The 12,075-nt window shown below is 40.7% G+C and overlaps 1 protein-coding gene and 1 long non-coding RNA gene across 7 annotated transcripts in view; one reads left to right on the top strand and one right to left on the bottom strand.

Annotated features, from left to right (window-relative positions):
• Positions 1-2,454, bottom strand: part of NPAS3 (neuronal PAS domain protein 3) — a 607,366-nt gene extending 604,912 nt beyond the window's left edge. For both annotated transcript variants that reach the window (XM_042047597.1, XM_042047598.1), the window contains exon 1: positions 2,289-2,454. In XM_042047597.1, the coding sequence (XP_041903531.1) occupies positions 2,289-2,446 (158 nt within the window). In that variant the 5' untranslated portion in view covers positions 2,447-2,454. The remainder of the gene's footprint in view (positions 1-2,288) is intronic.
• Positions 2,455-2,462: 8 nt separating this feature from the next.
• LOC121673829 overlaps positions 2,463-12,075 on the top strand; it is a 95,293-nt gene continuing 85,680 nt past the window's right edge. Inside the window, exons 1-4 of one of the 5 annotated variants that reach the window (XR_006019323.1) lie at positions 2,463-2,550; positions 5,611-5,676; positions 6,366-6,468; positions 11,610-11,943. This is a non-coding gene — a long non-coding RNA (uncharacterized LOC121673829). The other 4 variants (XR_006019321.1, XR_006019322.1, XR_006019320.1 and 1 more) reach the window with 4 other exon arrangements.

Below are 12,075 nucleotides of genomic sequence, written 5' to 3'. Positions count from 1 at the left end.
CGGCCGCCTGGCCTCGGGAGCCGCGAGCCCGCGGCGGGACCGGGCGGGCAGGGCCGCGCTGCGCTCCGGGCGGCGGGAGGCGGCGGGGGTGCAAGGTGGGGACGGAGGGCTGCAGGGAGGGGGGCTGCCTACAAAGCAGCAGATGCCGTTCCCGGCCGGCAATCCTGCCTCCTCCTCGCCTCCGAAATGGAGGGAAAAAAAAAAAAAAAAAAAAGAAGTTAACAGGTGTCTCGTCGTCGGCTGTGGCAATAGCGTAAGGAGGTGTCGTGTCTGCTGTATTTTAAGCGTTTTCAGAAAGCACGGAGAAAAATCGTTCGACATAAACCACGCTGTTTCATCCATAATATACAATGACAATTTGGAATAAGTGCGTAAATGTTTTCCCTCGTAGGTTAGTGTGCGAGACATCCAGACTGATCTGGACTCCTGGTAGTAAGAGTACTTGAATATCTAGTAAACACTATTTAGATTAGAGGCGTTAGTAGTTTCTCAGAGAAGTACTGCTTTTATAACTTCTTCCTGATTACAGACTGATATAACCAAACTATTAAACGCGAAGTACTAAAAAAATTGTATGCTGCCTTGTCTACATAATTCTGTTTAACTTAAAGTCTCCAGAGGTCTCTTTCATTTGTCTAAAAGCCAATCTGACATTTCTGACCCTTGACTTCCCCACTTCACAGACTAAACTATTGTGATTGCTGCCTGTACTTCCTCGTTAAAGTGTCCGTCAGTTTCCATTGTAATTTAAATATTTTATAAGTGACAAAAATAAAATCATACAGAAACCATGAAAAGAAATAAACTTTAATCCATTCTTTATAACTCTCACATTCAATACTTTTTCTCTTCTTTTCTTTCTTTTTTTCTCTTTTTTTTTTTTTTTTTTTTTAGTTTATGAAGGATTGGTGTGTTTGCTTGAGCAAAACAAGACTCCTGCTTAGTTTCCAATGTTTCTTAGCTAAGAACGTCCTTAGGTATCATCAGGGATTATTTCAGGAGTATCAGCTCCCTATTAATTCTCATTTGATAAAGCCTACAAAAGTTACCATCGAACGTTTTCTATCACAGGCATCAAAACTATGGGAAGCAACACAAAAGTTGCTGAAGGACAAAGCAGGCAATGGTCATTTATCTAAATCTGGCTCCTAAACCAATTAAGTTTGAAATGTTATGCTGAAACTTCCTTTTTTTTTTTTTTTTTTTGTTTTCTTTTACATCGTAGGGATGTTTAGTTTGGACATTTAAGATTACACAGCATTTTTCTCGGTATTTAATTTATTGCAATAGTGGAAAGCGAGATACTCGGGACAGTGCCATTTTTACTGCATTTAGAGAAATGTAAATGTTTTGTTCCGATTTCAGTAGATCTGTTGTCATCTACTTTTTTTGAGGATTCGGCTTCGGTTATAAGCTTATGATAAAGCAAACTAACAGATTCAGACTTCAGGTTTAGAAACATAAAGAAATGTCAGGTAATTAATTAAGCTTCATGTTAGTATCAGCATATATCGATGAATTGTTAGGGCGAATGGGGAACGTCTTTAAACTTCCTTATGACTTACTGCCAACTTTCTACGCTTTGCTTCCTAAAGGCGCTCTCTGTGAATTTCCTGCATTTGCATTAGAATGCTTTTAAGATGAAAAAAATAACAGTGCTGAGCATACTTAGGGTTTCGGCTATATTTCCCTGTAGTAACAGGTGACATGCTAAAACTGTTAAAACTACAATGTGGAATTGCAAGTGTGCAACCCCAAGTGAAAATTGTTCTCTTTCTTGGTTGAAAGAAAATTATCAATCAGCATACCATGATCAATTATCCCCCTGGCTGCCACACACTGGGATTTGCACAAGGCATTGACATTGAGAAATTCCTCTTTAGAAAGGATGAGTGGACGGGATCCCAAACTTTGCAGCAGCCAAGCTAAGGTGCCGGGGTCTCACTTTTTTTTTCTTTTTTTCTTTTTTTTTTTTTTCTATTGTTGCTTTACAGCTCATCCAAGACAAAACTAGGAGATTGTGTTTACTTCTCAGTGCATTTTAAAAGATGCTGTATTAAAAAAAAAAACCAAAAAACAACCAAAAAAAACCCCCAAAAAAACCAGAAAAAGAAAAAAACACCCTCCCTTCCAACCAAGCTCTCCCACCACCCCGCAACAAACAGAAAGGAGAGACCAAAAAAAAAAAAAAAAAAAAAGGAAAACAAAGAAACACAAAAGCACAAAGAAAAAGCAAGAGAGGGAGCCTCAAGAAGAGCCGCACACCCCTCTCCCAACTCGGTGCTCACCGTTGTTGGTAGGAGGTGATGCCCTGGACGTTTTGCGGGTTGCCGTTGGCCGCGGCGCCGGCTCGCCCCATGCCCGGCGCCGCCGGCACCCCCCCGGCCGCCCCGCCGGCCGCCGCCGCCGTCACCTGCACGCTGAAATCCGGGAAGATCCTGATCATCCCCGCGGCTCAGCACCCGGCGAGTGTCGGCGAAGAGGTGCAGCAGCAGCGACTCTCCCTCCGGCGGCTGCAGCAGCAGAGCCAGGCACACTGCAATCCCATTAGTGAGTGGCGGCCACTGTGAGTGAGGACGGGCGCTTTGATGTGAGCGGCTGGGCTGAGATTGAGGAGTTTGGGGGGGCTCAGGGTAAAGGGAGGGGGGGGGGGAATTTACCGAATTGCAAACATGCAGCGCGTGAAGATTTGGGAAGCGAAGTGGAGTATCAGAGGTACCAAAAAAAAAAAAAAAAAAAAAAAAAGTATTTCTAAAAAAAATGGAGCTGTAGATATAGGAGAAAAATCCAAGCTGAGGAGGGACGGGGAGGAGAGAGGGGGGCGCAATTACTTTAGCGGTGCAGTGAAAATGATGAGCAGCAAATGTTGCCTTTTTTCCCTCCTCCTTCTCGTCCCTCCACCCCCCACCCTCCACCCAAAATGCAAGTCTTAGAGGATTTCTCTGTCTCAATGAAGTAATAATAAAGGCGGCTGACCACAGTCTGGGCTAGAGCCAACTGTGCGGGGGGGGAGGAGGGGGTGGAATGGGAGGAATATCCCTGCTCCCAGAGTCCTGAGGAGAAGAGGAAGAGTGGAGGATTGTTGCAGCACAAGTTCTCGCTCTTGGTAACTTGCTTTTGCTCTCCTAGTGGCACCCCTCACCCCCCTCCGTCTCTTTTCTTTCTCTCTATGAAGGGACGGTTTTCACAAGCGAGGAAATGCGCCGCTTTTGTGCAAAGGCAGAGTTTGTTCCTTATTCTAGGGAGCTGACTCTCCTCCCCTCCTAGTGTGCAGCAATGTTATTGCGAGTCAAACTTGTAAGGTGTGTGCTGTCTATGCACGCACTGATCCCTATTGCTGCTTCAACATATCAATTATAGGACCGAGCGCTGCGCAGAGCTCCCCTCCGGGTGCGGCACGCACCGCACCGGCAGCGGCGCGGAGGGGCCCAGCCTCCGCCGCCCCGCGGGACGCGCGGCCGCAGCGTCGCGGCGCCTTTGTGCCACCCGGGGCTGCGCGCAGCCCCCCGCCTCGCTCGGGCGGGTTTGCCCTCATCTACCTCCGCCAAGTGCTCATCCCTGGACGCGGCGCTGCGCGGCTCCGCCAGCCCGCCGGGACCGCGCCCCTACCCCGGTCGGGGCCACCCACCGCCGAGTCCGCCTGGCCGCGGCGCTGCGCGGGGGCGGACGCCGGGAAGGAAGCGCGGAAAAGTTGGGCGTTAGCGCGGGTCGGCGGCGGACCCTCCTCGGTTTTGCCCCGGTGGCTGCCTCGCCTTGCTTCGGCCTTGGGGTGGGCAGCCGCGGTGGAGGGGACACGGAGACCCGAGCCCTCCTCGCCATGGTGCTCGGCGAGTGCTGCTCGGGCTGCTCCCTCCTCCCGCAGCTGCAGTGGGAGACGAGGGGCGAGGATCCCGTCTCGGAGGGAGCACAGCGGCTGTACCCAGTCAGAGGCAGCAGGGGAACGGCAGAAGAACTCCCTCCCGCAGAAGGGTCCCACCAGCTCGCCTCACTTCTGGGGCGGGGGGGGACCTCTGAAACCACAGAGCTGGAACCCCAAGCTGCTGGTTGCTGGAGCTAAAAAGCGTAGTGCTTGTGTTGAGCTGGACTCTTCGCCAGCCCAGTGAGTGGACAGCTAGAACAGAAAGTAACAGGCTGCGCTAGTGCACCTTACACAAACAGCAGCCGTACTGCTAACTCGTGTCTGAGGAAACCGAGGCTCATACCAGGAGGAGTTGCATGGGACAGAACACAGGTAGTAGCACTCCAGAATATGTGTAGTGTTGAAAAGGCTATGGCAGCATCTCAGAAGGGGGCAGAGGTCCCAGGATGCCCCCTTGCTCCAAAGGCATCGTACCCTTTGCTTCCAAGAATCAAAGCGGTCACCTGGGCCAGTATCCCCTTTTCCCATGCAACTGTGTGCCTTTTGGAGTCAAAGCTTGGCTCCTAATCTAAAAATATCCTCTTATCTTGACTTTTCTTCCCTTTGCTGTTTCAAAACAAGTTAAGACACAGCAACTTTATGTTAAAACAGAGACTGCATTCAAATCCTTTGTATTAAATAGCATCTGTGTTTGCATTCTGTTTTAATACAAAATGCTTTAGATTGCGGCTAATACCAGGAGATATGAAACTGGTTAGTCCCCACATGTTGCACATAAAAAGAATTCATAATGAGCATCTGTGGGATGTGGAATGGATCCCATGAGTTAGCTGAAGACCTCATAACGTAAGAGCTGAGAAGCCTAAGTGAATTATGACTCTCTTTCCTCGCAAGTAGGATTAATTTTCTATCCCACTTATATTCATTATCTATCCTGTTTGTACTATAGGGACATCAATTGTTTGAGTGTTAAATATGAAGACTTTACAGAAACGTGTAGGTTAGGTAGCTTGCAGAGAAGTGGGGGGTTGTTATTACTAGGAAAACTGCTATTCAAACTCCATGTTTAAAGACCAGTATTAGATAAAACTGCTCACTTTTTTAAAGGACTGCAAATTCTGTGCCTTTCTCCTACAACATATTTAAAATGTAAGGTTTACAAAGTACTCTCCATCTGCCTGTGGCCCTCCCAGTGATGTCAATAGGAATTTTGCATGCAGATGAAGGCCCCTATATGGCCTTTAGAGAGCAGGTCAATAAATGGCTGGAGGAATAATTAAAGACTTCTGAGCTGCTCCTTTCCTTTTTCTTACATTATAGTACAAGACTGGCATGAATATAGGCTGGGCCACTCTAATTGGCTATGGAATAACACTGAAAGGAATTTAAATGTGGGCAGTAGCCATTTTCCAAATGATCACTCCATTACAGTAGTTTTGTCTGTCAATGTATGGCCGGGCAGTAGAGTGGATGTAATAATGTCGAAGTCCCCATCCACTGATTGTCACTCTTGGCTCTACAGTGGCAACTCTAAGCAGGTTTTCATGTTTCAAAGAGACAGCCAGGACAGAGAGCCTTCCTTTAGCCAAGCTTGCTTCAGCTTAGTCTTGAAAGTCACGGCTTTTCATCCATGTAGGCAGAACCAGGATCTCCTGATATTTAATAAGATCTTTTATGAGTATTGATTATTATGTTAAGTGTTAATGTAACTAAAAATTCACTCTTTACTTTAACTTTGCTTCCCCAAGTAGACCCACTGAGTCGCTGGAAGTACTGACAAATAGTTTTGTATGTTAGAAGACAAGCAGGATTCAAAGGTAGGTCTGTGAATGTCTACAATACAGATGCATTTTCTTTCTCATAGCTCTTAAAAGACACCAAGTAAAAAACATTATCTCATATTTGAAGAAAAGTCCATTTTGATTGTTTGTATCTTTTTTTCCCCCCAGGCTAATCACAATGGTAAAATCCAGTAGGAATTTCTGAGACTTGTTTTATTCACCAATGAAAATATTCATCATCAAGCTTATACTCTGTGCCATATTAAATAGTGTGGACCCAATTTGCCACATACTTCACCAATGCTACAACATACCATGATGGATTTAACTCAATTTGCTGTAGTATGCTAGCATAAATGAGATGAGAACAAACCCCAATATTTTTAATTTACTTTATTTCTCATTTTGGTCAAATTATTGACAGCTTCTGGTGTTTGAATGGCATAGTTTTTGTCTCAGTACCATATACTATTGCTAGATATACTGCAAGTTGCTTTAGTATTGATTAAGCAAAGAAATATTCCAATAGAGTACTGCTGTTTCTAACTATGTGCAGTAGACCTTCCTCTCAGGCAAAAACATAGCAAAGATAAAAATTAAAAACACATGAAAATATGTAATACAATAACATTTAATATTTATGCTTTTCATATACCTCTCTATCACAATTATATATTATATCTTTTTTCGCATTGTCAATGTACTACTGTTCCTTTCTTTCACAGGTGAAAAAATATCTCTTCTCTGGAAATTCATTTCCATTTACTTAAAGTTAAATGGTTTGACTTTGAATTTTCATTATCTGCTGTTGGAAGGAGTCTGTGACAGGTATGAGAGGGAATGCTACAAAGCTTCATTGTATCATCTAATTTTTGCTTCACTTTAGTCAGATATCATTTAGGTAGAGAGTAAAATAGTATACATAGAACAGGATAAAATAGAACAAAACAGAACAGAAATAAAATGAAAATAGGATATATAATGAATTACAGTAGAAAAATGCCTTTATCTTGAAGTGATTTTTTTTTTTTTTTAGTTATACTGATTCCTCACTAGTGAGAAAATTGAACTAATTTTATATAAAAGGAATATGTCATAACAGGATATGGCATTTATCTTCCTGAGATAGGGGTGACCTCATCATTCACAAGTGGTGTAGCTATGAATGAGTAATCAGCCTCCCCACCCATTAAGTGTAGATAAAGTCCACATCTTCTGTCTAAGTATTAAATATTCGATTTATTATTTTACAACTCACCATCTCTACAAGTGTTCACTGACTGATCCTTCAGTTGCTGCTGCCAGTATGTATCGTCAGTGGGAAGCAGAAGAAGCGCCTCAAAATGTGCCCTGTATAATACTGAATGAAAGATGAGAAGGAAAATGAAAATAACAGATGAGAAGAAAACAAGAGAAAATGGACCTGCAGGAAAAAAAATTATGGGCAGAACAGGGATAAGGAAATTCTTTAACTGACCTATACTTTTGTTGTCTGAAATATTCCAAGCACTTTATAACATACAAGCAGTGAAAATATTTTTCATATTAATACCTCATATATATCAGCTACCTCCTATCTCAAGTTATATTGCTCAAGTTATTCCCAGAGGAATTTATATATGTATAATGTGAGAGAAATATATAGTTAGGAAAAAATTTCTTTTTACTATTTATCAGCAGTGCACATTAGGGAAGAGCCACAGTTAAAAAAATACAGTTTATTTCTACAACTATATAAGATAACATGATTTTCTCTTTCAAATGATGTCACGTGCTGCATTTTGTTTTCATTCCTTTGTAAAAGCAACGAGTGCAGTTTAAAGAAAATATTTGGATTTTAATTTTAAATCCAGAAGAACTGGCTGCTCATCTGTGTAGAAGAAAAAGCTCTAAATAGAACATGAAGTCAGGAAAAAGACCATCACAACTTAAACAAAAGTACTCAAATATTTTCCATCTTCCCCATTCCTTGACAGATACTCATGGGTGGAAGAACGGATAAGGGAAATGTCTTTTCTGAAAGGTTGTGCTAGGAATGAAGGGCAAGTTTAAGGTAGCCCCTTTCCCCCTGTATTAAAAAACAAAACAAGCAAAGAGTAAGATAGAAGGAAAGTGCCTGGGGAACATAGCATCACTATCGAAATCATAAAAGATGTATAAGGACATCAGTGGAAGAACTAGAAAAACTATTAGAAGAATGCCCTACAGGGCTATCCCAATGGCTCAGCGATTAGTACACTGCGCTGCCATTGGGAAAGTGCAGCGAAGGTTTGAGGCTAATCTTAGCATCCCATTCATTGGTACTGGCAGCTGAGAGCCTTTTGAGCACGGGGAGTCCACAGTGGAGAAAGACTGATACATTCCTAACATACCCAAAAGTATGTACCTAGGCTGTGCTTTGACCACTGAAGCTGCCTCAGGAAGGAGTATCATGTCTTCCCTATCATCTGCTAGCCTAATTTACACTCTATGTGAAAGCAAAGGAGCACCTCTGGCCCACCATGTAATGACAAAGGACAGGTCATCTTCCAAGGCTGGAGAATCAGCATTAAAGTCAATTTCTTGTGTGTTGCACACTTTGCTCTGGCCCTAAATTTTAGTGAGTGAGTTATCTCCAGAGGTTTTCTGCAGTGTTGATCACCCACAAATTTTCTAGCACCTTGAGAAGATCGAGAGGCAGCCAGATCATTTTTTCCAACTCTACCTGCTTCTGCAGATCTGTGATATTCCTCCAGGCAGTTTTAGCACTTGTGTATTCAGTTCCTTTGTCTTCAAGACCAGTCTTACACCTCCAAGTAGAGTAATCTGCTACTTCACTGACATCAAATTAGGGCCATGGAGACCACAACTAAATTTTGCTGCTTCCACCTCCCCAAAAACCTGATTCATGCCACACAGCCTGATAAGAAGCCTTACTTGAAAAAGTGGAAAACCAAATCATGTAGGTGTTTTTTATCTCCAGGCCTTCTAAGATATGTCATCACATTATCCTGTGTTCTCACCACATTCAGATTTTTGGTCCTGTTCATCCATAAGATAAGTGAAACTTTAAAAAACACAGGGCTAGTCAACATACTTTTCCCTTTCATTTATTTATTTAAATTTATTTGTAGCCTCTGTCAGTGCTCCTAAACAAAATAATTTGCAGAAGCACCTACTGGTGTGTCCTTGGAAAGGCGGGATCAAAAGACAGCTCAAGGTTTTTGACTGCTCTTAGAGGAGGATTCTCACTCTTTCCCTTACTAAGCAGTCAGTCTCTTCTAACTCAGAAGAAATGGAAAACAAACATGCTCTCTTTCTCCTAATTATTTTCTGATGAATGAATCCAACTTAATTATACATACAGCAAAAAAAGCATTGAGCTTTCACTCAGAGCTTTTCAGGCAAGCCTAGTACAGTCCAACATAGCCTTTCTTCTTCGGTGGCCACTGTTGGTGCTCTGCTGAGTCATGCAGCAATGAACTTCCAACAAGAATATCCCCATGCCTGTGTCTTGTCTCCTACTGTCCAAATTGCATCCAGTGCAGTTTAAAGCTGTGCTAGGTCCCTAAAGACATGCTTCTCCGTAGTTGGTGTGGCGGGGTTCTATTTTACAACAGCATTATTTTTTCCACTCATTGAAGGCAGTGCATTGGGTTCCTGTGTAGCAGTCCCAGGTGGGCAGCCAGGTACATCTGTGACTCTGCTAACAGTTTCTGAAACTTCAAGCATACATAAGGATCAGAAATAAATACTTTGATCTTTGGTCTTAGTGTTTTTCCAAAAATAATCAAAACTTATAAGGATATATATATGTGTCAAAAACTTCAATGCAGGCTAGCCTGTCTGAAAATGCATCTTTCCAGGCACAAGAATCTCTAACAGAGTACCATTATTATTTATAAATATTTATTATTCTGCAGTTTCAGTTGTCCCTGTGAAGATGATTGTCCAAATTTTTTCATTCCTTTTTTCCTTAATTAAGGAATTGAAGCATCAAGCATACTCACAGGTGGTCTTCAAAATTTAAACACATATCAAATCTTACTCTTTCAATTTCAAATTTCTCTTGGGTTAAAAACCAACCAAACCTTCCTAGTATTTTTATATGGCCTATCACAAACCTTAAAGAGGAAGCTTTATTCATTTCAAAGATAGACCTCCATCCACATTACTTGCATTTCTGTTGTTTGTAGCCATACTATAATAGCTACTGAAAATAACTACCAATGTTACATGCAGCACTTGAGAAGGGTCCTTACATTTCACACTTCAGAATTCCTTGCCTGGGGACTTTCATTTTGACAAAACTGGAAACAGTTGGAGATCTTCTTAGCCCACTGCTAGAGCTTTATTTTAATTTTCATTTTCACAGATAGGGTAGCCCACAGATTGGCCATAAATTGTACCAAATTTGGAATACACTGAGTTTGTTTCCTCTTTTCTTCTTTGGTTGCAACTATTCCCACCACCTCAAAGTGTATTTTCATTATCAGAAAGTGGTCTGGGCTGTAGTTTGTATCTAAATAAAGCTGAATAGTTTGTTTGTTTGAAATTACTCAGGAAGACTACCTAACATTCTTGAATTTCACTATCAGTGTATCATATTATCTCATTTTTCTATTAATAAGTGCACAACATAGAAAGCGTCTTTGTGATTTTTGAGACTAAAACAAAATTAGGTATTGGCACCATATTGGATGGAGAACTTCTGGACTCTCTGAAGGAAACAGATAATGTGATTTTCTGGTCATCAATATATATGTTTTAGGTGTTACGGAATTAAGCCACTATTCTCTTCATTACACATTTGAGGTAACATATATTTGGCTATAGAGTATCTATCATTTGGGTATATAATGGCTGTTGGAAGAAAATTGCAATTTCTCTTAGTTCAAAATTCATTAAAGAGGCTTTATTGTACCTTTTTTATTTTTGCCCCAATTTATGGATCCTTATTTTTCTGTAATAACTTGACAACCAGCAATGACTGCATCTTACTAGTACCTCGATAGGACAGGTTGGTGAAAATTATTACTTGTTGATGATATGGCCTATTTCTTCTCCTTACATAACACAGAAGAAAAAGCAACAGGAACTCCTCCAGCAAACTATAATTTCTTTTGAAATGTGTCCTTTATTCTGGCAAAAAACCTCCTACAGATTTTCAAGAGTATTTCATTTAAAATAGATTTGGCCTTTTTAGTCTGGAACAAGAAGAAATATCAGAGTCCATACAAGTAGGTATTATAACAACAGCAACAACATCTGCACAATGTCAGAGTTTATTTATAGTTGCAATGGGTAATAATCACTATTTATCTCCTCCTTTAACTGAACTAAATCAATATTTTTTCCTAAAGTAATTAAACCATATGGAGATAAAAACTATTATACAGGTAGAAGTATTTTGGCCATATAGCAGTAATTCTTCTAAGATTCAAATGCAATCACTAATTCATTAAAAAGTTACAATTTTTGTTGAAGAATGTTACTAACAGTCCATGCTGTTTTCTGTGCCGTCAATTCAATAACTGCTTGTCTGTATGTCCTGTCTTTCACTATATGCCAGCCAAGCACAGTGAATAGATTAATCTAGACTATACTCTAATCTGTTACTCTTTCTAGGCTGAACTTTTGATTTTTATCAGTTTTAGTCAAGTGTTTCCAGCTTATAAATAAATACAAAGGGTGAAAATCTGCATAATAAAGATATTATATGGAAAAGAACCTTGAATTAATAAAATGACTGAAGCTGATAAATCAAACACCTGAAGTAGAAAAAAACCACAAGGTTAAGATTTTTCTTGAACTCATTGTACACCTTACACTTTTTATGGTATGCATTAATAATATTTCAAAGTTTGCATATCTGAAGATAAGAAGAAGAATTATTCAGTTTAAATAGCAACAGTATTTTTAGCTTTCAGAATATTCTTATGAATCCTTGCTACTTCCACTAACATTGCTCTTTTACATTTGCTTTTTAGGTGAAGAAGAATCTGTGAGTGGGAATAATGCAAAATAATTTGACTTTTGAGAGACTCCAAACTCTTCAAACCACTGTTATAACAGATGATGCTTGACGTTGCCAATCATTCTGTCTTCCTTTTACTTGTAAGTCCTGATATATGTGTACATGCATTCATATGGTGCTGTTTGGTTTGTGGATCATACATATCTGGAGTTAATTTATATAATGTATAAAGTTTAAAATATCTGCTGTCTTCACTGTTAGTTAGAAAGATCTTTAAAAACTGAAAGAATATCCCTTAATAAGGCTTTCTAGGAAAACAAACATTTAGGAGAAAAAAGAAAAGAAAAGAAAAGAAAAGAAAAGAAAAGAAAAGAAAAGAAAAGAAAAGAAAAGAAAAGAAAAGAAAAGAAGAGAAGAGAAGAGAAGAGAAGAGAAGAGAAGAGAAGAGAAGAGAAGAGAAGAGAAGAGAAGAGAAGAGA

Source organism: Corvus kubaryi, unplaced genomic scaffold (genome assembly GCF_017639235.1).
Source record: "Corvus kubaryi isolate FWS band 111438036 unplaced genomic scaffold, C.kubaryi_AGA036_p1.0 66, whole genome shotgun sequence".
NCBI lineage: Eukaryota > Metazoa > Chordata > Aves > Passeriformes > Corvidae > Corvus > Corvus kubaryi.
This window is presented reverse-complemented; position numbering and strand designations above follow the sequence as displayed.